Raw genomic sequence first — 25130 nt, 5'->3', positions numbered from 1 at the left:
TCGGGTTGGAGGGTCGTGGTTCACGAGGCCGAATTTACGGACCTGGTATTCTAATACTGGCCGAACTGCGAAGGATCTCGATCATGTACTTGTGGACGGAACTGTCGTGTCTTCCAGAGTGGCCAGTTCTTCAGCACTGACCATCAGTTGCTGGTAGCGACACTGAAGCTACAGCTAGGGGCATGCCGCATTGCGCGACGGCCAGCCAAATTCGGCTGGATGTCGGAAGCCTGCGGGACCCCCGGGTGGCAGACGCGCACTCCAAAAACCTGACAGAATGGCTTGGGCGACTGGGCGTTGTGGGGGAGGCGCAGGATATGTGGACTGGCTTCAGGGACTGTGTCCGGGCGACAGCTAGTGACAGCATCCCAAAGTTGCCCGGGGCCATTGGAGTGGGCTTTCGGAAGCGACGTTAAACATCATCGACGAGAGCCGCAAGGCAAGACTTGACCGCAATTCCGAGCCCTACAGGCAGCTGAGGAGAAAGCCCATCTGCACAGTTCATGGGGAGCAGGAGGTCACACATTCCGGCGACACTCGTCTGGTTTTCTAAGTCATCCACGAGCTGCGTTCCTCTGCCTCCCGTCCAAGCTGCACGGTGGTTCTAGCTGCTGATGGCACAGTCCTGTCGGAAGAGGACGCCCCGTGGCGCTGGGTTTAGTACTTTGAGGAGCTGCGTGGGGCCGAGCCTCCCAGCTGAGAGCTCGTGTTAGGGTTAGGGTTAGGGTGAACGCAGCGAAGCGTCTTCCTTGCACGTGTCCCCACACCTGACCTCACCTGAATGACAGCAAGACCAGGTGGGGCATGATTGAGAGTAACCCCAAACACCCCCAGATCAGCTCCTGAGTGGTTTTTAATGCCTGGAAATCTGCGCTCATTGCATATCAATATTTATACAATGTCTAAGCATAAAGAAGTCCATATGTCCATTAGGCACCTGGACACCTTAGGCCGCAGTTCAATTAATGACGTTGTAGTCGTGTCATTAGGCCTGCGGCTGAATGTCATGGACGCTCGGGTGAAGAGAGAGGTGGAGCTGTCAACTGATCACATTATGAGTTGGCTCCAGTGGTAGGAAAAGATGCCAGTCTGGAAAATCTGAATGTTTTGTGAGGCAGGGCTCCACACGTTTTGCATTGCTTGCATTGGTGTGCCTAACTTTTTTTTTGGATGCACCAGCACAAAATCTAGGACCCATATTTTTCATTGCATCGCATTTGATGCCATACTTTGTAGAAATTGCTTGTCTTAATGAAGTGCTTCAGTGAGTTTAGATTGAACATTTTAATTTAAGACATTGAAAAACAACAAAATCCCAATAAGTGCTTCTGCTTAAAGTCTGTCACTGAACAGAATTTGAGAATTTCAAACTTCCTAAAACTTCTAAAATCCTAGATGGTTAGCAAATTTAGGATAAAGGAAACATTGTTTTTCCGATTGTTTATGCTTTCAGTTTCCAAAAAGGATCAGTTTTCATTCAGAATGAAAGGTAAACTCCAAACATGGTAAAACTGACTAGTTATTTGAATAAACGTTGAGATGTGCAGGAAACATTTTCGAGATATCATCTCGTCTATTCATAAGCATAAAATGATAATGAACCACCTACACCTTTCACCCATGGCTTGAAAAATTGGATCATTTTACGCTTTCATCTGTTGGGAAAGATCCGCAAAAGTTTGTTAAAAAACGCGAAGGTGTCTTTTGAATGATTCAATTGAATTGAATTGAATGAATGTATAAGTTTTAATACACATAATTTATACAACTCAAAGTGTTGTATATATTAAAGCTTTTACCTGAGAGGGATTTTTGTATTATTGTAGTTGCGCAATGTGTCCCCACAACAGATCAAAAACTGGGTGATGTGTGTGCCCACAATGACATAAAAACAAGACAAGTTTGTTCTGTGTATGTCCACACAATGGCATAAAAACAAGACAAGTGTGTGAAAGTGTGCGTAACTGTGTGTAGATGCAGTACCATGTTCTGTCTACAGGGGCAGCACTGAGCACACACACTTCACACAAAAAAGTTGGTTTTCGTGTATTGTGGGTAAAGCGCTGAAATTTTGACAGAACGTCTATCTAGTCATTTTATCACTATATCAATGATAAAAATTGTGGGGTCCAGGGTTTTGGTCCCCACAAGTTTTTTGGTCCCCACACTATGACTGGGCTGTCAGGTGTTGGTCCCCACAATGTAGCAAAGACAAACACACACACACACACACACACACACACACACACACACACACACACACACACTCACACTCACAAAGCCCCGACAGATTCATTTCGACATCATGCCGCCCCCTTTGAAGAGGAGGGATATTAGAAGGTTTTTTTTTTCAGCTAGCAGTAGCCACTGTAAGTAATGTAAAAAGACGTCAATGTTGCGGAGGGGGCAAACACCACAAATTTTACTACTGAAAGTCCACCCTGTATCAGAGTTAGCATAACATTAAACAATGTGAACTTGCTAACCTGCAAAACTATTGCAGCCAGGCCAACCTCCACAAGGAACAATGAAGTCAAGCTAGCCCTCCCTCATTCGGATCATTGTTAGCATTATGTGCATCACGGGAATGCCCTTGAAGTCCCTTTATTAAAACAACAACAACAAAAAAACATAAAAAAGAATGGGTCCACTTCAGGGGGATGCTGATATGAACATGAATGGCAATGAAAAAAAATCTGTGAAATGAAATCACACATTAGAACTTCGTGAAAGTACTTTGGTTCGAGTCTTGGGGTAGTCTAGTATGCCTTAGATGTAAATCCGTCCTTGGATATCTCAGGGGTTTTTCTTCTTTTACTTTTTCCCCAAATCCCTTTTAAATTACAAGACTGTACTTTAGTTCAAGTCTAGGGGTGCTCCAGTGAACCCCCAGAAGTGGACCCATTTTTAGCTCTCCATTTGTACTTCAAAATGTTTCTTTAGTAGTTTTTCAAAACAAAGGTTTGAATTAAACGTTGCATCACCTGAACTAACAGACATAAAAGTTTGTATAAGCCAATACAGATTTATTTTGCATTGATCATTCAGCGTAGCAATTAATTAGGTTCATATTCATGAGAAATGTAGCCCTGACCCCTGTTCAATAATCTGTTTGGTCTTATTAATTTTCTGTCCCCAGAAAAAAGTGTACATGCAGGTTGTTATATTGTCCTTACCAATGTTGAGACCAAACCTACGCCCTTGATAGTTAATCATTACTTTTATGTATTTTTTCACTAAATGAAAGAATCAGTAAAAACTTTATAATAACTTAATTACAATATTTAAATGAATAAAATTTAAAATATTGGCTCTGGCCCCAACAATAATATACAGTAGATATGCGGTTCATTAAAAATCATTAAATGGATTTTGTCAAAATTCAGGCCATTAGAAGCAATAAACTAAATGTTCCGGGCATTACATTAAAAAAATAAATAAATAAATTATGTACTTGGCTGTTAAAAAAACGCCTTTTTTTTTTTTTTTTTATTAGAGTAGGTAGCCGGGTAAGAGAACATTATTACGGGATAAGAGAGCCGATACTTTTGGCTACCCGATAATATCGGCCGATAAACGCATTTTAAAATGTACAACATGAAGTGCATTGAGTGCTGCTGAGTGTAAAAAGTGTATTTCTGGTGCTCTTCGGTGTGGGGATTAAAAAAAATGATGATTAAAAAAAACCGAGGCACTCAGGAAGTAGAAAAATAAAAAGCCTTTATTAAATCATGGCTTTTTTCAGCATTTTAAAATGAGTTCAATACGCATGATGCCTTCATAGTGAATGTAGAAGCCTTCTGCCTTTGTACAAGGGCTGGTCACAGCTTAGCACAGCAGTTATGCTTATTAACCATTAAATGTCTCCAAATTAAGATTTTTGGAATTTTTTTATATGAGCTGTCCATTTGCATTCATGGTGCAAAAATTAAATAAACAATAAATGATTGAAAAATAACGAATTATAAACTCATTATATACCTCCTTCACTGTAGTGTACCTCATTCCCTGTGTGCCTTTGTTGTTATTTTGAGCCAGAAGCACTGTGTGAGCCATTTGTGATATGGCAGTGCCTCATTGGCACTTTGCACATGCACTTGACTCAAAAAACTGATCGTTGCACTATTTTGATTTCAACCAAAGTATAGTGGTACAATATGGGCAGTTTTTTTCCCCATAACTTAGGTTGAAGTTGTTCTCTTATTTTTCACAGAATGCTTATGGGCAAACTTTGAAGTTGTTATTATCAAAGTATCCAGTGGGGCACCCCAATTAGCCATAATATGTTAAGTCCACGACCGTGTATATCGGTATCGGATTTTTGGAGTTGGACAATATTGGGACATCGGTTTAAAAAAAAAACTCTACTTACAATTTGTGTTTGAGAAACTATCTGTTGGGCATGGATATGATATTTGTTTAAAGTGGCATTAAAAACATTAAATGATATTTGCTGGTACGTGTAGAAACCCTGTAAAATGTCCTTTCCCTTTTGACTCACCCAGTCAAAATGGATCGGACGTCTAGCACCGTCAATGGCAACCAGGGAGTTAGGAGAGTGCCCTATAATGAGTTAATATATTATAAGCTTCTAATATATCCAATGTCTTCTTCTGTGCGTTAAAGAATGAGATCAGCATCTCACGTGAAGGTGCCGTGATCCACTGGAGAAGGTTGAATGTCATGTGTCACAATAAGTCCTTTGTATCCCAACTTGATTGGCATTTTTCAACGTTTCACTGCAATACCTTAGAGTCCTCCACTCGGTGTCACTCAATGACAGCCATTAAGTTAAATAACTTAGTATAGATCAGTACTTCTCAAATAGTGGGGCGGGTCCCTCAGGGGGGTGCAGAGCGCTGCCGGGGGTGGCGCATGTGACCTCGGGGAACATAGTTTTTTGCCGCAATAGAATCATGTGTAATTGCACATCCACTCAGTGGATGGCAGTGGCGCTTTCATTTTCATAGTGTGTGCAGTATTTTTTAACCAAACAAGAGCATACAGCAAAGAGCACTGGAGATATAAAGAGCTGAGACAAGGAAATATGTCGAAGCGTGTGTAGCATTTGACTGTGACTTTTAATACAGTGGAAAGACCAGTCTATTTACTGTGTCTAAAAATGTTGGCAGCAGACAACAGGAAGCCAAATCAATTAAGATGTCACTTAAAGACATTAAACCCCAATTACATTAATAAGCCGCTTGATTTTTTTTTTTCGGCGAAAATATGCCGAATATCACCAACAATCGTCTCGCTTTGTGTTACATCAGTAAACCAGCAATCACTGTTAGCTTTATATAAGGTGGCATACCAAGTTGCTCAGTAAAAAATTACCCCCACACTATAGTGAATGAGCTGAAAATTAAAACTGTCCCTCTGTCCAATGACTGTCGTTTTTGTTGTTATTTGTTATTTTGGTCAAATTGCTTGGCATATTGTCCTCGATTATCGGCACGATATTTGGAAATTTGACGTATAACGGTATTGGCCTTTTTTTTTTTTAATCCAACTGGCAAATATGAATAAATCTATATAAAAAATGACTACTCTACCACCAATTTTTCCTCTAGGCTGCACGCGTGAGCAATAGCGCCCTGCTTTCACACAAGAAAATCAATGCAGCGCACGCAGTAAAATTCAACAGAAACGTATTGTATTGTCACGGCGCCGCAGCACGACACTCCTATTGGTGCGTCCGATACAGCAAGGCGACGCTCCCATTGGTGCGTTACTACACTACGATTGTATGCAGTTGTGAGTAGGAGTGGGAACCTCTTGGTACCACACGATACGATTTGTGATACAAAGCTCACGATAATGATGACCTGACGATATGGTGATACAACGAATTTCAGTACATTGGTCAGGAAATCATTCTAGGATATTCTACAAACAACTAATAATCACAAAAACAAGCTTCTGCTGTGAATTGGAATGAGTTTAACACTAGTAGACATCTATGTCTATGGCTGTCAGTGGCAGCCTATGTCAGGCAATGAGGTCATTTTGGGCCATTTAAGGTCATTTACCTGTTGATTTTGGGGTATTTTATGGGTCACTTCCTGTTTATTTGGAGTTACAGAACAGGAAGTGACCTGAGAATCACCCAAATGAATAGGCAAGGACTCAAACTTAACAGGAAATGACCTGTAAACGAACAGCAAGTGACCTGTAAATGCCCCGAAAATCGGACAGAATGTCTGCGAATGCTCTGGTTGGCTCTCGAATGAACAAACGTCCCCAGCCTAAATGGACTGAGCGTCGAGCACCGTTAACGGCAGCCTTAGAGTTAACTGAGACACTATTATGGTGGAAGATTATGATAGCAACTTGTTGGTTCCTTTTTTTTTTTCTTTTTTTTAATTATTAAACGTTGACACATTTTTAACACGATATCTCGATTCTTGGCAGGAGCATATCGATAACCTTTTAGGATACAAAGTATCACAATATATGACCATTTCGATATTTTGTCACACCACTAGTTGTGTGGGGGGGTGCGGAGAAAAATAAAGAGTGTAAAGTGAGCTAGAATCCTGGAAGCAACATTGCGCTGCCAATTTTTGCAAGCGCGACAGTATTAATTACCGTATTGGCCCGAATATAAGACCGCCCTGATTATAAGACGACCCCCTCTTTTTCAAGACTCAAGTTTGAAAAAAGACTTTTTGAACACCAAATTAATTTTTATACAGAAAATAATTACAGTACATCCGAAACAAATGATTATAACAATATATTTGAGAGAAAAAACATGTTCTTTTGCCTCATTCAAATCCTAATATCTGAATATTTAAATATGTAAACTAAAGTGCAATCACATTCGTAAATGAATGGCTTCCGGTTTTTGAAATGTAAATAAACCAATCTATTGTGACAAAACAACAAAATTGCAATAACTGCATTAACCATCAAAGTGAAGTCTAACTGTAACTGTAGTCTTGAAACAAATCTGAATAAGGAAAAACAATAAAATAATGCAAAATGGTTAAACTAAAAAGAGTAGCTGAGATCTGTCATAACAGAACATCGCTTCAATTATATCTGGCGCCATCTAGCGTCTTGAATGGATATAATGTCTAGACCGAGAATATAAGACGACCCCCTCTTTTTCAGTCTTATTTCAATGCATAAAACACCATCTTATATTCGGGCCAATACGGTAATGTCTAATTTTAGAATTGATATAATCTAGTTAATTACACCAACAAAATTGTTGTCTGTACCATTTTGTAACGTAACTCAATGAGCAACAGGTGTCAAGCCAATAATGTGACACAGTTCACTTCACTCTTGCTACGCAGCCCATAAGTGCCTTGCAGGTTAGATAGCCAACAACAGTGCAGCAACGTTAATCATGGCGAAAGGAATGGGCAGCGATGCTACACTCATCAAGCCAAACTAAAAATGAAATGAGGTTCTTTTGAGATGGAATGGCTGTCAGAGTGCAGTATGTGCAAATAGAAGCGTTTTTTTTTTTTAACCTGTTCTGTATAGCTGCTTAAGACAAGGAGAATAGGAATCTTGAGTGTCCTTATTGTCAGAACAGTTTTAATGTGGGATTTTGATATACTCCCACTGTGGTTGTTCATTATGTTTTGTTTATTAACTCACCTATGCCACAATTGGACCTTTTCTGGGCCAAAGCAGGACTCTTCCCATGGTTACAGCAGGTCTCTCACATATAACATAGTACACATCTCATGAACAATGAGACTTTTGTCTTTTTCAGTGTAAGTGGGCCAAATCAATTATATTTAAAGTAAACTAATGCAAATTGCCGCTGTATTTTCATTCTTTTAACAAGCCATGTAACTTGCTATGATCCAAGGTTTTGAACAGGCATGATACTGGTGTGTGACCACAGCATACACATCTGATGTTGCTCACAGTGGTCCTCAGTTTGCTCAGGGAGCTTGTGTGTCTGCTCAGACACATGAAAACTTAGAGGGAACATTGTCTACCACTGAACCACGCCACCCCCTAGCTATTATTTTGTATTTGTGTGATTCAATAAACATGCTTTAGGCATTTCAATGAAGTTCAGTGTTTGCATTATGCATTTTTTATTCCAATTTTTACACTTTTACTGCAAAAGAATATATGCTCCAAAAATTGGTTATCGGCTCCTCTAACTACCATTAGGCAGTATCGGTCCTAAAAACCCATATTGGTCGATCTCCATAACTTAGTAAAGAAAGTCACTGACTAATGCGCACAGTCTGTCAAGGTGAAATGAAAGTGCGTCATTGCTGTATTTATGCATTTTAGTTTGTGGACTGAACAGAAGGATGCGGCTACATTGACCTTGGAAAGAAAAACGAATAAACTTTGCATTTGGGCAACATTATCGCTATTCATAATTTGTGCTTTTAAAGACCACACTATCCAAGACCATGACTTAGCCGAGACTAAAACTTTTGGTTGTTGAGATCGAGACGAACCAACACCATTAAAATTAATATATACTGTACATATACAGTGGGGCAAATAAGTATTTAGTCAACCACTAATTGTGCAAGTTCGCCCACTTGAAAATATTAGAGAGGCCTGTAATTGTCAACATGGGTAAACCTCAACCATGACAGACAAAATGTGAAAAAACAAAAAACAGAAAATCACATTGTTTGATTTTTAAAGAATTTATTTGCAAATAATGGTGGAAAATAAGTATTTGGTCAATACCAAAAGTTAATCTCAGTACTTTGTTATGCACCCTTTGTTGGCAATAACGGAGGCCAAACTTTATCTGTAACTCTTCACAAGCTTTTCACACACTGTTGCTGGTATTTTGGCCCATTCCTCCATGCAAATCTCCTGTAGAGCAGTGATGTTTTGGGGCTGTCTTTGGGCAACACTGACTTCCAACTCCCTCCACAGATTTTCTATGGGGTTGAGATCTGGAGACTGGCTAGGCCACTCCAGGACCTTGAAATGCTTCTTACGAAGCCACCCCTTTGTTGCCCTGGCTGTGTGTTTGGGATCATTGTCATGCTGAAAGACCCAGCCACGTCTCATCTTCAATGCCCTTGCTGATGGAAGGAGATTTTCACTCAAAATCTCTCGATACATGGCCCCATTCATTCTTTCCTTTACACAGATCAGTCGTCCTGGTCCCTTTGCAGAAAATAGCCCCAAAGCATAATGTTTCCACCCCCGTGTTTCACAGTGGGTATGGTGTTCTTCAGGTGCAATTCAGTATTTTTTCTCCTCCAAACACGAGAACCTGTGTTTCTACCAAAAAGTTCTATTTTGGTTTCATCTGACCATAACACATTCCCCCAGTCCTTTTCTGGATCATCCAAATGCTCTCTAGCGAACCGCAGACGGGCCTGGACGTGTACTTTCTTCAGCAGGGGGACACGTCCGGCAATCGAGGGAGATTACCAGTGGTCTTGCATGTCTTCCATTTTCTAATAATTGCTCCCACAGTTGATTTCTTTACACCAAGCGTTTTACCTATTGCAGATTCAGTCTTCCCAGCCTGGTGCAGGTCTACAATTTTGTCTCTGGTGTCCTTCGACAGCTCTTTGGTCTTGGCCATAGTGGAGTTTGGAGTGTGACTGACTGAGATTGTGGACAGGTGTATTTTATACCGAAAATGAGTTAAAACAGGTGCCATTAATACAGGTAACAAGTGGAGCCTCATTAGACCTCGTTACAAGAAGTTAGACCTCTTTGACAGCCAGAAATCTTGCTTGTTTGTAGGTGACCAAATACTTATTTTCCACTCTAATTTGGAAATAAATTATTTAAAAATCAAACAATGTGATTTTCTTTTTTCCCCCCACATTCTGTCTCTCATGTGTGAGGTTTACCCATGTTGACAATTACAGGCCTCTCTAATCTTTTTAAGTAGGAGAACTTACACAATTGATGGTTGACTAAATACTTATTTGCCCCACTGTATATTGACCACCATACGTATAATCTATTTGTTATTAACTACCTTTAAAGTACAACATAAAAAAACATTTTTTAAAAAAATGCAATAATCATCGAGCTCAAACGACATTAAAAAATCTGGCACTTTTTCAAGTGTTCAAGCAGACAAACAGCGACAAAGACCGGTGTTTTCCCTTTTGGTCAAACTGGAAGTTAAGCATACACACTTGACCTTTAGTCACATGTACTCATTGTTTTCTGTCTAAACAAAAGGTGCTAGCAAATGACTGTATTGCTGTTTAAAAATACCTCACAGATAAAGAAATATGACTCTTTCTGGTTTGGTAATATTACTCTCTGTTCATCTTTACTGCCGAGTGACGCTGACTCACCACCAGCGTCATGCTTCACACAGATTAGTAGAACCCTACAGATTTTATTCTTTTGATGTACATTACTCGTGTTTTGTTGTGTTCATAAGTTTGGTGTGCAGTGGTGCAAAGTTACTTGATGTCCTTTGAGACCTTCACAAAACGCAAAATGTCACCTTCTCCATTTTGGTTAAAAAGAAGGCAGGGAGGATAAGCGCTGAGCACAATGAGCTCATCGCGGTTGCCTTAGCAACTAACAGATCAACGTCCTTGAGCGCGGTGATGTTTTGACGTTTTTTAATCTCCTTTTAACTGTCATTGATGGCAATTGACATCCAATCCATTTAGCTTGGGCGGGGCTGGTAACGATCATTGCCAACCATCCCAGTCAAAATGGATTGGTCGTCTATTGCCGTCAATGGCAGTGAAGGGCTTAATTGTTTAGCCCCAGAGAATGGATTTGTTTACGTTTAATTTACAGAATTACTAGCATGTCAGGTTAAAATTAGATAGGGTTTCGTAACTGCTGCTGCAAGAACAGTCGGCCGACTGTTTCACCGTTTGTTATCACACAAAGCCAATGGCATAAAACATAAATACCCGTGGAAAGATGTATTTTAAGAGGGCTGTAGCTCCTAGGCATAGTTTGATCAGCAAGTTTTTAATGAATGCCATTGCCCCAAATAGCCATTAGTTCTTCTATAATGTGAGAATCAAGCCAGAAAAAGGACCTTACCTGAAACTTTAATCATGTTGTAGAGTATATTTCATTTCAGTTGTCAAGTCTTCAGTACAATGAAACGTAATTCACTATACAGTCATTAGTAACAAATGAATGTTGATTTTTATTAGAAAACTGTTCATAGTTTATGTACATTAAAAAGATTTGACAGTTGTTTGACTACGTAATATATACACTAGTCCCTTCAACGTTTATATATATTTTTTTCCGCATTTCCTATTGTTGTGTACAGACTGTAGCGCGACATATCTTTTATTCCTTGGTTGAATGCTGCACATGATGAACAGTGTTTACTGTTTGTGCATTCTGATTAAAGTGGCAGTTCACTTGCTTTAACTGTTCAACGAATTCTTGTCTCTGCGGCAGGACTCTATTTTTCCTCCTTGTCTTCTTTTTCACCTCATGGCTCTTGGTTTATATTTTCGTTCCTTGCATCTCTACTTTCTATTTATTTTCTTCATTAAAAGTGAAATGCAAAATAAAACAATGAATTCCAACTGCAGCAGTGTTGTTTTTGTCAATGATGACTATAATGAAAATATTTCATCAACTAACATTTTTTTCATGATGATGACGAGACGATAACGAGCTAAAAACGTATTTTGGGAGACTAAAACATAACGAGATGAATGGCAGTTTTCGTCTGACGAGACGAGAACGATACAAAAAATGTGCAATAGTTTTTGTCACATGTTCAAAATGTGAGACATTTTAATATGTAGTTAGCCTGCATCATAGCAGTGTCTGTTTGCGTCACTCATGTGATATGCTGCGCCCCCCTCCCCCGACTCACCAGTGCCACGTCTTTAGTCTCCATGTAGGCTTGCACATAGAGTAAGATTTGCTTTCATATCTTAGCCAGAGAGAATATGCATTGTTGTTTTGGCCTTTAAGGTCCATGCTGAGGGATAATCACACACTCAATGTAACTTGTAGCGTTAGCATAGCATTCCCTTTAGAATTAGGCTAATGCTAACAGCAAGCGTCCTCTTAAACTCTGATATGGCAGAAAACACAGACAAGACGGAAAAAGCAGTTTCTGCTCTTGCAACCCTCTTTAAAATAAACTGTATTTTAAGCCAAAAAAACTGTTGTGTTTGATAGAACAACATGTCTATATGCTGCCATAGCAGATTCATGGCACATTAAGCCCCTGAATTATTTTTAATTTGTCCGTTTTACCCTGAAAACCCCCATTTAGAGACGTCGCGCAACCACTTTTGTTTTAACCCAGCCATAAAACGAAGGTAATTAAATATATTTATTATTCAAGATGTCTGTCGTTTTTAGCTTGGAATCATTAATTGATGTCTCATATTTCGTTTGAAAACGACTTTAAAAAATTATTCATCCACGTATTTTAAACTTTTAAACAAATTATGTCACAATGAAAAAAATGGCTTCTGTAAAAAAGTCAGATATCTACCTCATAACTATCGCTTAATTGTATTTTTTTTTTTGACACTGTCGCATTTTCTCCGATACGTTAGATGATCATCGATCCAAACAAAAAAAAAATTTGAAAAAAAAAAACGTTTAAAAGGGTAAATATATGAAAAAGAAAATCTCGACCATTGCTTGATGTCTGAGATTTCTGCATCGCGACCCTTGTTATATTACCATGTTTCACCCATAAAATCCCCCCAAAATTCGGCTGTAGCCATTCACAGCCGTGTCTTGACACTCGGTGGTACATGCTACATGGAGTTTTGGGATCGAAAAGAGCTAAGTACGTGATGATATCTCTTTAAAATCGTGGCGTCTGTAATTCTGCTCTCGCGTTCTCTCGCCTCCAGATAGGGTTTTGCTGTTTAAAAACTTTTTTTTTTTTTTTTTAATATGCCCTCCTGTTCAAAATTTTTCTTCCTCCAGAAAATTGAGATTTTAAGCTTTCCAATGATGTATCATATGTACATCGGACAATTTTGAAAGTTGGCTAAATTGGGGGTCTCAGAGCGGAACTTCAAGTCACCTGAGTGTTTTCCGCCATACAGGACTGTCTCAGATAATTAGAATATTGTGATAAAGTTCTTTACTTTCTGTAATGCAATTAAAAAAACAAAAATGTCATACATTCTGGATTCATTACACATCAACTGAACTATTTCAAGCCTTTTATTATTTTAATATTGCTGAATTTGGCTTACAGCTTAAGAAAACTCAAAAATCCTATCTCAAAATATTAGAATATCATGAAAAAGTATACAAGTAGGCTATTCAACTGATCACCTGAATCATCTAATTAACTCGAAACACCTGCGAGGGTTTCCTGAGCCTTAAAAACACTCAGCTTGGTTCAGTAAACTAAATCACAAGTATGGGGAAGACTGCTGATCTGACTGCTGTCCAGAGGACCATCATTGATACCCTCCATCAGGAGGGTAAGACACAAAAAGAAATTTCTCAAAGAGCAGGCTGTTCACAGAGTGCAGTTTCAAAGCATATCCACAAAAAGTCTGTTGGAAGGGAAAAATGTTGCCGGAAACGCTGCACAACCAAGAGAGATGACCGCAGCCTTAACAAAATTGTGAAGAAGAGCCGCTTCCAGAATTTGGGGGAGCTTCAAAGACAGTGGGCTGAAGCTGGAGTCCAGGTATCAAAAGCCACAGTTCACAGACGTGTCCGGGAAATGGGCTACAATAGCCGTATTCCCATGGTCAAGCCACTTCTGAACTCAAGACAACGGAAGAAGCGTCTGACTTGGGCTATGGAGAAGAAGCACTGGACAGTTGCAGAGTGGTCCGAAGTCCTCTTTTCAGACGAAAGCAAGTTTTGCATTTCATTTGGAAGTCAAGGCGCCAGAGTCTGGAGAAAGGCTGGAGAGGAGCAAAATCCAAGTTGCTTGAAATCCAGTGTGAAGTTCCCACAGTCAGCAATGGTTTGGGGAGCCATGTCAGCTGCTGGTGTTGGTCCACTGTGTTTCATCAAGTCCAGAGTAAATGCAACTGTGTACCAAGAGATTTTAGAGCACTACATGCTTCCATCTGCTGAAAAGCTCTATGGAGATGAGGATTTCATTTTCCAGCATGATCTGGCACCTGCCCACAGTGCCAAAACCACCAGTAACTGGTGCACTGACCATGGCATCACTGTCCTTGATTGGCCTGCTAATTCCCCTGACCTGAACCCCATCGAGAATTTGTGGGGTATAGTTAAGAAGAAGATGAAAGACACCAGACCTACAAATGCAAATGAGCTGAAGGCCGCTATCGAAGCATCCTGGGCATCAATAACACCTCAGCAATGCCACAGGCTGATTGCCTCCATGCCACGCCGGATTGATGCAGTAATCCGTGCAAAAGGATTCCCAACCAAGTACTGAGTGCATCAATGGACATTTTCAAATGTTTGATTTAGTTTTGCTGTTATAAAATTATTTTTTTACTTGGTCTGAGGAAGTATTCTAATTTTTTGATATAGGATTTTTGAGGTTTCTTAAGCTGTAAGCCAAAATCAGCAATATTCAAATAATAAAAGGCCTGAAATAGTTCAGTTGATGTGTAATGAATCCAGAATGTATGACATTTTTGTTTTTTTAATTGCATTACAGAAAGTAAAGAACTTTATCACAATATTCTAATTATCTGAGACAGTCCTGTATATCTATAAATAGATATTTTTTTTAAATACAGTTTGTGGAGTCCAGTTGGGTAAAATTAATTGAAAATAATGTATTGTTTTCCTGCCAAGAGTGTATTATCACCAACTTAGCGCTGTCCTTGTAGAAGGTACAATATTGCTACCTTCATACTACAGGTCTTAATGCACGAGTCCGATTTTTTGCCACATCTGTTTTTTTGGCGTGCCCGTTCAGACTGCCTTTATCCATTGGGACCGTTCAAGTATCACGCATGCGCACTTATTCGCAGTCCGACACGCGCTGAGCAAGACGACCCGCATGCGCAGAAGCATCAAAACAAATGACCACACATGCTGGCTGTCATCCGTCATTCCAGGGATATCATATTTTGCTTTTTAAAAAGAGGACACAAATAACAGACATAAATAATCCCCGTCTAGGCTTATATTCAAAGTATATGGATCGATAGCAGGCACGCGCTGTCCGTGCATGTCACACACACATACGGGCAGTTTGCCCCGACTCTTGGCCGTGTAAGCAATGTTGAAATATTGCTCATATAAAGCAGAGAGAAAACCAATCATTGTCAGGCTTATCCTCAACCCATTTTTATTTTTTTTTTATGACTCTTGTCAAGTCCGACCCTTCCTAAAAAGCCGTGTTCAAGGCAAGCTAGGCACGCACAGCTGCACCGCTACCGTGGCGTCTCTCTCGCTTTTTGATGACGTAACTGCTGCATGAATTCCAATTTGAGAGACTGAACAGTACAGACCGCCGCGACAGTCTGGAAAAATGTGGCCCAAATCAGATTTAAACCACATACGAAAGTGACCCAGATCGGATTTGAAATGGTCCAGGTTTATGCGACTTGTCACGTTCAGACCGTCAAGTTAATGCCTCACTCGAGTCGGAAAAACACGATAAAATCGGATTCGTGCATTAAGACCTGTAGTATGAACGTAGCCTATGTGCTCGTATGTCAATCGAAATAGTTGGAAACCTTTATTTTTGGAGTAAAATTTATTAATATTACAGACGAAAACATTTTTAGTAAACGTGAACTAAAATTAGACGAAATTAGTCGAATTTTCGTCAACAAAAACTGAACAAAAACAAGCACATTTGAGATGACTAAAATAGAGTTATAGGTTTTATCGTCCAAAAGAGACTAAGACGAAAATTAAAAGGGCTGCCAAAAACAACACTGAACTGCAGCGTCCTATGCCGTGTTTTTGCCTCAAACGACAATCCTGCCGATTCCATTTGTCCTGCCTCCTTCCATTAACGGCCATTTATAGAGTGCCTCTATGAAAGAGTAAACTGTGTAGGGAGGTGAGCAACATGGAAGAACAAACATGCACAATGACAATATGAGGCCTCGTTGAATAGAATTCAGCACATGATGGATGACTTTTGGCTGATACCGTGTTCCCGTAATTGCACTGTTATGCTTGAGCAGAACAGAGGGTGAATGAATTTTAACTCACCGGCTGCCATTGATGGCGATCAATCCATTATGACTGGTGAGGGCTGGCAAGCAAACGTTCAAAAGTAAGCTGCAAAAATTGCTTGGATTTCAGATAAAGAGTATCCCAAAATTAACTAAAATTGGTTTTAACCAAATTTGTTGGATCCCAATGTGATTCATCCAATTCCCCTTTTTTCCCAGCACATAGCAATGTTCCACACAAGTGCTTTCATGTTATTGAACCCTTCCCGCTTGTGTTTTTGCCCTCCAGGCTGTGAGCCGCTCGCTGGGTGGTGATGAGCAGTCACAGCAGCAGCAGCAGGGGAAGTAGCCAACATGCCGACACTACCCCCTGTCGGAACACGCCCGGACCCAAGCTGCAGGTTCAGCGCTCCCTTTCCCGTGATACCATCACCATCCACTTTTCCGCATTGGGCAAAGAAGAGGACGACGAGGAAGATGAGCTTTATGGTGTGGACAGCGGAGGGAAACCTGGGCTGGATGGTTCATCACGTCTTACTGATTTTGCGCCTAAAGAGGAGCTGTTTTTTGATTCTGTGACCACTACTGCCTCTCCAGCCATGACAATCATTCCCACCTTCACCAGTCCTCAGCTTGGCTCCACTCCAACCACCAGCTCCTCCTGGCCTTCTGAACGTCCTTTAACCAATCCTCCACCAACAAGCTCTGGCTCATCCTCCCCTTGCAAATCTGCTGGGATTTCATCCTCCAGACCTTTCCTCAGCCTGGTCAGGTCCTTGTCCAATGACATAGAGGCCCGTGAACCAGCCCCCCCTCCGACCACGGTTGCACCTTCGCACGCCCGCCATAGACACTTAATGAAATCTTTCGTCAAGTCCCTTTCTACTGACTCGTCAAAAGGCGAGCACCAAGAAGGGTCTGTTCACCAAATCCTCCAAGTACAGCCATCCCATCGGCCGCCTCCTCGCAACATGCAGCTCTTTAAGCAGTTCTCCCAGCCTCGCCTCTCTTCCACTCCTGTCATTGCCTGTCAGGTTGGTGGGGACTCCAAAACAGCCCCCTCATCACCCACCATGTCCCCTGATGGTAGGTCCTTCTTCAAAGTTCAAGAGGTGGAAGCAAAAATAGAAGACACAAGGCGCCGTCTCTCAGAAGTGATGGCAGACCCCCTGCAGCTTTTTAGTAAGATCATGGGAGAGGAATCTGTAACAGGCGGAGTTGGAAGTGGCCCTCATCGAGCCAGGTTGCTGTCGTCAAGTGCTTCGGAGCTGAGTGGGATGACAGCTGTTAACGGACACTCAGAAACTTACAATTACAGCATCAAAGAGGAGGAAGGACCTGAAGGGGAAGATGATGAAAAAACTCCCACTGGTAGAGGACCAGACTCTGTGTTCTTCTCCTTTCCCTCACCGACACCAGCACCAACTCTCAGTCAGACTACCGCGTCAACTTTCACCAGGTCTCCGTCGCTCACTTTGGGTCGCTGCTCAATGTCGGCCCTGGTCGCTCGTCAGGAGGATGAGGACTTCTGTGAACTTTACAGTGAAGACTTTGAGTTGTGCACTGACACAGAGACTCCAGATGGGGAGCACCCCGGATCCCGGGGCCCCCACACTGGTAGCACTGGGGTGTGTAGTGAGCTGGATATTGAAGAAGAAATTGAGGACGTGGAAACCGTGCCTTGGATTGGTTTGGTTTGCCTGTCGCAGTTGATGTACTGGTACTTAATCCTTCCATTGTCACCATACGTATGCGCGGTGGTCCATGGGATTTTTGCAGGCTTTATGTTGGCCATTCTGGTCCTTTGGCTGTCAGCTCCACGGCGGTCCTACTTGGGAACGAGGACGCGAAGACGCAGGATAGAACCTTGGAATGTGGCCCAGCTTGATATCAAAGAACCAGATATATTCAAGGTGAGACTGAAACAACATAAAAGGTTAGCCTCAGGTCGACATGTACTTGATAGATTGGCAGACACTCTCGGTGCAAACTAATTTGCAGTCAGAGACTCTTGTTTAATATCTTTTAACATGCTCCCGAAGCGCTGTTTTCACCCTCTTGCTGTCAATTGAAAGTGTTTCTTGTCAAGTTTCTTTTTGGACTGATAAGGCCTCAACTATAAATTACGATCCAGTATTGCAACTTTCTTCTTCAGTCTGGTGGGAAAGCCAGTGTTTTGCACCATACTCTTGGGAGACCTCAATTTACACTACAAAACCTGCAGGTGTTAGTACTAAGTTGTTCAAGACCACACAATCCGAGACCAAGACTTTCCTAATACCAGAAGTCAGAGACCAAGAATTCTTAGAGTTGAGACTGAGACAAAACCAAGACTGAGACAAGCCACTGTTTATAGCAGGGGTGGGCAAACTATTCCACAAAGGGCCGCAGTGGTTGCGGGTTTTGGTTGCAACCCATTAAGAGGACACCTTTCCACCAATGTGCTGTTTTACAAGTGCAATCAGACGATTGCAGTCAGGTGCTTCGCATTTCTGCTGAAACCGCATTGGTTAAACTATCTGTGCTGGGTCAGTTGAAACAAAGACCAGGACCCACTGCGGCCCTCGAGGACCGGTTTGCCCACCTCTGGTTTATAGGATGGCAATCATTTACAGGAGTGGCAGAAGGTTAGTAACTAGAGATGTCCCAATCGATCGGGAAGCCGATCGATCGGGTCCGATCACATCATTTTCAAAGTATCGGAATCGGCAAAAAAATATCGGACATGCCTTCTATTAATATATATATATATATATATATATATATATGTATATTTTTTTTAATTGTTTTCTAATTGTATTTAACGTTACAGACATAATGTTACAGTCATCCAGTCTTTAGTTTAGGCTTAAGGTAGGGTTATCAAATTTATCCCGTTAACGGCGGCAATTAATTTTTAAAAAATTTATCACGTTAAAATATTTAACGCAATTAACGCATCCACTACATGACCCACTCACGCATTGTCGCGTTCAATCTATAACGGCACAGTTTTACCTATATATAGAGCTAAAAGGCAGCATAAAATGAGTAAATTTTGGCAGCCTTTGGAGCTTTTTTTTAATTGGCTAAAGCCTTACAATCCCTCTCCCAACGATTAGAAGTATCGTGGGAAGCAATGTGGGGAAGAAAGGTAGTAGTTGATCTTTTTCTTAACACCCTATGTTATTTCCCAATGCAGAGAAGATATATCAATTGGTACCACTACGCACAGTCATGGTTGCACTTCCCATCATGCATTTGGGCAGAACAGTTAACGGCTACAGTATAATTTACTGAAAGCTCAACAAATACACTAGATGGCAATATTTAGTCACAATATACAAAGTCACATTTATCCTTTAAGAATTACAAGTCTTTCTATCCGTGGATCCCTCTCACAGAAAGAATGTTAATAATGTAAATGCCATCTTGAGGATTTATTGTCATAATAAACAAATAGAGTACTTATGTACTGTATGTTGAATGTATATATTCGTCCGAGTTTTATTCATTTTTTTCTTAATGCATTGCCAAAATGTATATCATCGGATCGGGAAATATCGGGATCGGCAGATACTCAAACTAAAACGATCGGGATCGGATCGAGAGCAAAAAAACATGATCGGAACAACCCTATTAGTAACACAATAAGTGAAGGTATTTGTGATTGAAGAATAGAAGATTAGTACAGATCTTGACCCACCTTGACCGAAAATCCTAAAACTGCCCCGTTGGTTAATCCAAGATGGAGACGAGACCAAGACCTTCACACTGTGGTTTTGAGACCAAAACTGGTCTCAAGTGTTACAAAACTAGCAGCTACTAATCAAATAATTGGTGAAACCTCCATTCTAGAAAGTATGGCTGCAAATCTGATGTCAAAATATGTGAAAGTTTTGAGAAAATAGCAAATTAATCACAGTCATATGTACACTTATGCCTTCCTCAACCGCTCCGCATCTCAGGGCTGGATGAATGAGATCCACAGCTACGACCCGGAGATGTACCACGCCACCCTGACGCACTCCGTGTACGTCCGCCTAGAAGGTTCCGTCCTGCGACTGTCGAAACCCAACCGGAACATCTCCCGACGTGCCACTCACAATGAGCCTAAACCTGACGTCACCTACATCAGCCAGAAGATCTACGACCTGACTGATAGCAAGGTATGGTAACTAAAAATTGTAACCATTTGTTGGCTTTTGCGTACCTTTTCTATAAAATCTGTATCCCTCTCTTCAAAGATCTACCTGATGCCACAAAGCCTAGCGAGGAAAAGAGTTTGGAATAAGAAGTATCCCATATGCATTGAGCTGGCCAAACAGGACGACTTCATGTCCAAGGCTCAGGGGGAGAAGGCCGAAGGTGAAGAGGAAAAACCAACAACAATGGTGGACAACAAGGTTGAAAAAGCCGACGCATCCACAGAGGAGCCGAAGAAGCCGATGCCTGGAGGAGGGGATTTGACAATCTACCTGTTCGGGAGGACGGGCCGTGAAAAAGAGGAATGGTTTCGGAGATTGCTGCTTGCGTCCCAGATGAAGTCTGATGGGCGAGGCGGCGGTCTGCCCAAAAGTGGTGAGTTTGCAAAACAGCAGCAGACACACACGTTTGGGTAGATTCATTGTCTTTTGTGTGTAACTGCCTAGCCATCAGATCTACACATAAGCTTGAGCTTAAAGACAATCCCCTCAAGAGAGGATGGTGAATGGGTCAGCAGGATTACATGTAATAGGCTCCACTGTAGGATATATCATGTCAGGATATGGACTCAGTGGTCCCCAACCTTTTTTGCAGCACGGACCGGTGTGAAGTGGGCCTTTTTTTTCACAGACTGGCACTGTGTGGCAGAAAAATACAGTAAATATCATGACAGGGCTAAAAGCGAACATTAATTGCGGGGAAAATATTACTCATCAGACACTGAATTAACCTTTTTAACAGCAGCCTGTTCTAAAACTTGACGGCAAATATCCTTGGTGGTAGGAACAATGAGTTCTTCTCCAATCGTGAAAGGTTTCTTGGCTTTTAGCATTACGGTTCATCACGAGTTATGATGCTCTCAGTGAGGGCCATTGCATCAATAAAAGTGAATGCACAATTTTTTTTCTGTCCTTCATTCTTGCAGTGTTCCCAAAGGCTTATCCATTATTCGTTTGCTAACTTTTGCCCACATTTTATGCAGGTGTAGGACTTGGTGTAGGGTCCTCCTCTGACTCGTCTGGTGGCCTTTTCCCAGTAAAAATCTGTCCAAAGACGTCTGTTTTTCAGGCATCTTCGCTAGCGTGTGGGCTAAGGGTGTAACGGTACATGTATTTGTATTGAACCGATTCGGTACGTGGTGCTCGGTTCGGAACGGAGGCGTACCGAACGAGTTTCTGACGTAATGTAACCCTTACTTTTCTAGGCTGTGAGTCGATCAGGTTACAGGTTTCTTTGTGTAGATTATATTTCCTCCGTCTTCTCTACTATAATGAGGACCAGCACGGTAGGACAGTATAACCCAGAAACGTCAACGGCGCGACAACGTAGCCGCCGCAAGAACGCAGTGAAGCGCGGGCGTTAAAGTCAATCAGCCAATGCACACCGGTCGCAGTGCGGACGCGTGTTAGACGCATCCCAGAAGCGGCTCAACACGACGCACGCGAAAAGAACGGCAGAGTTTATTATTTGACGCGAGATGCGACCCTCCTGCGTCAATACTACTACCGGTAGCTAGGATCGAGCTGACCGGAAGACACTCGTGTAAAAATACGGTGGATCCGGTCGATTTTCAAACTAATATGCAATCGTAACCCACTTTTTGAGTCCATCAGATCTCTTGAGTGGTAGATCGGGGGACAGTTGACTTTTCTTTGTTGATTTACTGCTGTCTTCTCTGCTATAATAATAACCAACACGGCCCCGTGTTCAATACAAAACCCTCCTACCACAACAAAACAAGTAGGAACTAATATTCACATATGAACTACAGTTTTACAACATAAAATATTCAATATAAATGAATACTAAATCACATTTGTAAAATATAAACACATAATAAAATGAATAATAGCCCATTTAAATAAAATAAATTGAAATGAGCTAAAACACCTGTAATTAAATAATAAGAATAATACAGATCCTGCTTACACAATTAAATTTATTAATTTCTATGTGGCGCTTTAACCTGAGAAAATCCACCAATAAAGGTTTTGAAAACCGTTCATAAGAAAAAAAAAAAAAAGATTCATTGAGGCATTTCATTTGGAAAATACATGTTAAAATCTTTGTCATTGGGATTGCTTTTCTCTATAGCACAGGACTTCTTTTTTCTTCTTTCTTTTAGAAAGAAAGCTGACCAATACGCGGGGTCTGAAAGGCAAATTGTTGTTGGATTATCTTTAAATACCCGCTACTTTTTGAGCAGAATTCTAGCTTTGTATAAGCTAATGTTCCTATTGTTGAAAGCACAAAGGTGTGCAATAAACAACTAGCACATTTATATTTTGCATTTTGTTTTCTTACTGTACCGAAAATGAACCGAACCGTGACCTCAAAACCGAGGTACGTACCGAACCGAGATTTTTGTGTACCGTTGCACCCCTAGTGTGGGTTTATTATTTCCCGTAACAAATCTGATGTGCCTACGTCATACGTCATTATCGAGGACAGGCGCACATAGATATAGAAAATAGATGCTAGTTCCAATTAGGGATGGGAATTGATAGGATTTTTACGATTCCGATTCCATTATCGATATTGCTTAACGATTCGATTCTTTATCGATTCTCTTATCGATTCTAATTTGGGGAAAAAGAAGAACAAACGTTTTGATTGGCATCGAGTTTGTTTAATCAGAAGTCACGACCTTACAAACTCACAACGAGATCAAAAGAGGCCCAAAGCCTCAATGTTAACTGTGGCAATAAGTGGCAAATACACAAGAATGTGTAACATTTTACTGAAACATTTATCTAATAGAAATAAAAAATATTGGTATATATTGGCAGATAGATTGTTGTTCTGCCTTTGGCAATATGTGTTAAAGCAGGGGTCCCCAAATTTTTTCCTGTGACATAACTTTTCCCTTCTCTGATGAGGGGCCGGGGTCAGTTTGTAACAGAAAAAGTGTGACGATTGCAGAAGTGCATAAATGTGAAAAATTATTGTTTTTCAGAAAGCCACAATCAAATAACCCTTTCTGGATTCTTCACGGAATGAAAGTAAATAAAATAAAAATAATAATATAATATAATAATAATAATAATAATAATTAATAATAAAAACACTATTAATTAAATAGATAATAACCAAATAACCCTCTCTGAATTCTTCAAGGAAAAGGCCAGGAAATAAATAACACGATTGAGAAAAAAAAAAATTCAAAATGGCCGGACCAAATGTGGAGGCGGGCCGTATTTGGGCCGCGGGCCGCAGTTTGGGAACTGCTGGGTTAACGTGTATTATTTACCATTACATTGAAATGCATGCCTTTTAGTTTTTGTGGCGCTTACACGCTCAAGTGGGGGCGCCCTTGCGCTTCCTCACGCGAAGAAGAACGCGCTCACGTGAAGAAGAGCACGCTTACACCCGAAGAAGAAATGCCGCATCCAAGCGAGTGAGCAAGTTAGTGAGAGAGGGAAACACTTCTACGAGCCTACGTTCTTTGTTAATGTTAATATTTACAGAGGCAACGCCTGTATGTATCATCTTTTGTGTTGTTGTTGTTGTGTTTCCACTCGCGATCGGACACTTAAATCCAGTTGTGTAGTGGTTTGAACGATGAGCTAATGCTAGCGAACGAATGCTAACCATTTGTTATTACTGTTATTAGCAGCTAATCATCGCTGATTTACGTTGATGCAAAACTGTTTGTTATTGGGGACGAAATTGATTTGTTTCATTTTTATTCTTAGTTTCATTCTTCAAGTGATGGTTGAATAAAGTCAGCAAATTATACCAACGTCTTCTGCATCGTCATTTGGGAGTTTAGCTAGCTGTATAGCCAGGACTGAGCCTTAGCCTCTCTGTGAGGACAGCGCAGTGTATTCCCTCCCGATGCAGTTATCTCCACCTTGCAATGACTGCAAGTCGCTTTGTTGTAATTTTTCCTCGTGAAATGAAGACACACTTTCGAGCGTTTGAACCTACGTGCTGTCATTGTTATGTTTATGGCTGAAATGCTCGTGCTTACCCGTCGTAACCTTTCATTTTCACACTCTTTCCTGGTGAAGTGTAGTCAAACTTTGGAGCGAGTGGTTCTTGGCGCCATGCTAGTTTGATGCGTCTGGACAACAAGACACGTCACGACGCAATACGCGTCTTTAGGAATCGTTAAAGGGATCGTTAAGGCTTTTTCATTGTGATGTCGAGGCCTCGAAACACTCGGAACTGGTTCCGAATTGGAATCGGATTTCGATTCCCATCCCTAGTTCCAATTGATTTCTATGACGAAATCCTATCCAGTTTTATCATTATATCTATTGACTAACCTGAACAAAATGACTGGACGTACCCCATTCACCGTTGCTAACGTTGCTGTTTACATTGACTGACGCTGGCAACGCGAGCAACGTCCACATATCTCTACTCGGACTAGTCAATACAGTAGGCAGGCAGATTGGTGTGTCAAGAAGCACGGGCCAGAATGCGGTCGTTAATAATTTTTTTTTTTTTTTCTGTGCCGCATGGTAGCATATGCGCCACGGATCGGTCCCCGGCCATATGGTTGGGGACCACTGGTCAAGTGGACTGTACTACAGAAAACGTTCTATAAACAATCTGTCTTGTTTGTCAAAATAGTGGTTTGAAAAATATGAAAAAATGTTTCATGTCTCACAAGCAAAGACCATGAAAAATAACGAATCATATGTGGTGCTTGGCTTCACTGTGACTATGATGGCAGACAAGGAGGGAACGCTGATATCTTTGAAGAGTAAAAATATAGTTTACTTGATAAAACCTGTAAGGGTACGGGCTGTAGGGGTACATTCATTCTTTGTCTGTTATTTTTATGCTGTTGTAATCAATTTAAAGTGGCTACAACTAAGTACTGTATTACATAATTCTCAATCTTGTGATTTCAGGAATTGTCTTTGAATATGTACTGTATTCAGAAACAATTCCCTGAATTCA

The 25130-nt window shown here is 41.0% G+C and overlaps 1 protein-coding gene across 2 annotated transcripts in view; it reads left to right on the top strand.

Annotated features, from left to right (window-relative positions):
• Positions 1-25130, top strand: part of tex2 (testis expressed 2) — a 69567-nt gene that overhangs the window by 24821 nt on the left and 19616 nt on the right. For both annotated transcript variants that reach the window (XM_057860923.1, XM_057860922.1), the window contains exons 2-4: positions 16321-17944; positions 19979-20179; positions 20258-20591. In XM_057860923.1, coding sequence (XP_057716906.1) covers positions 16346-17944; positions 19979-20179; positions 20258-20591 — 2134 coding nt within the window. In that variant the 5' untranslated portion in view covers positions 16321-16345. The remainder of the gene's footprint in view (positions 1-16320; positions 17945-19978; positions 20180-20257; positions 20592-25130) is intronic.

This window comes from Corythoichthys intestinalis, chromosome 16 (genome assembly GCF_030265065.1).
Source record: "Corythoichthys intestinalis isolate RoL2023-P3 chromosome 16, ASM3026506v1, whole genome shotgun sequence".
NCBI lineage: Eukaryota > Metazoa > Chordata > Actinopteri > Syngnathiformes > Syngnathidae > Corythoichthys > Corythoichthys intestinalis.
This window is presented reverse-complemented; position numbering and strand designations above follow the sequence as displayed.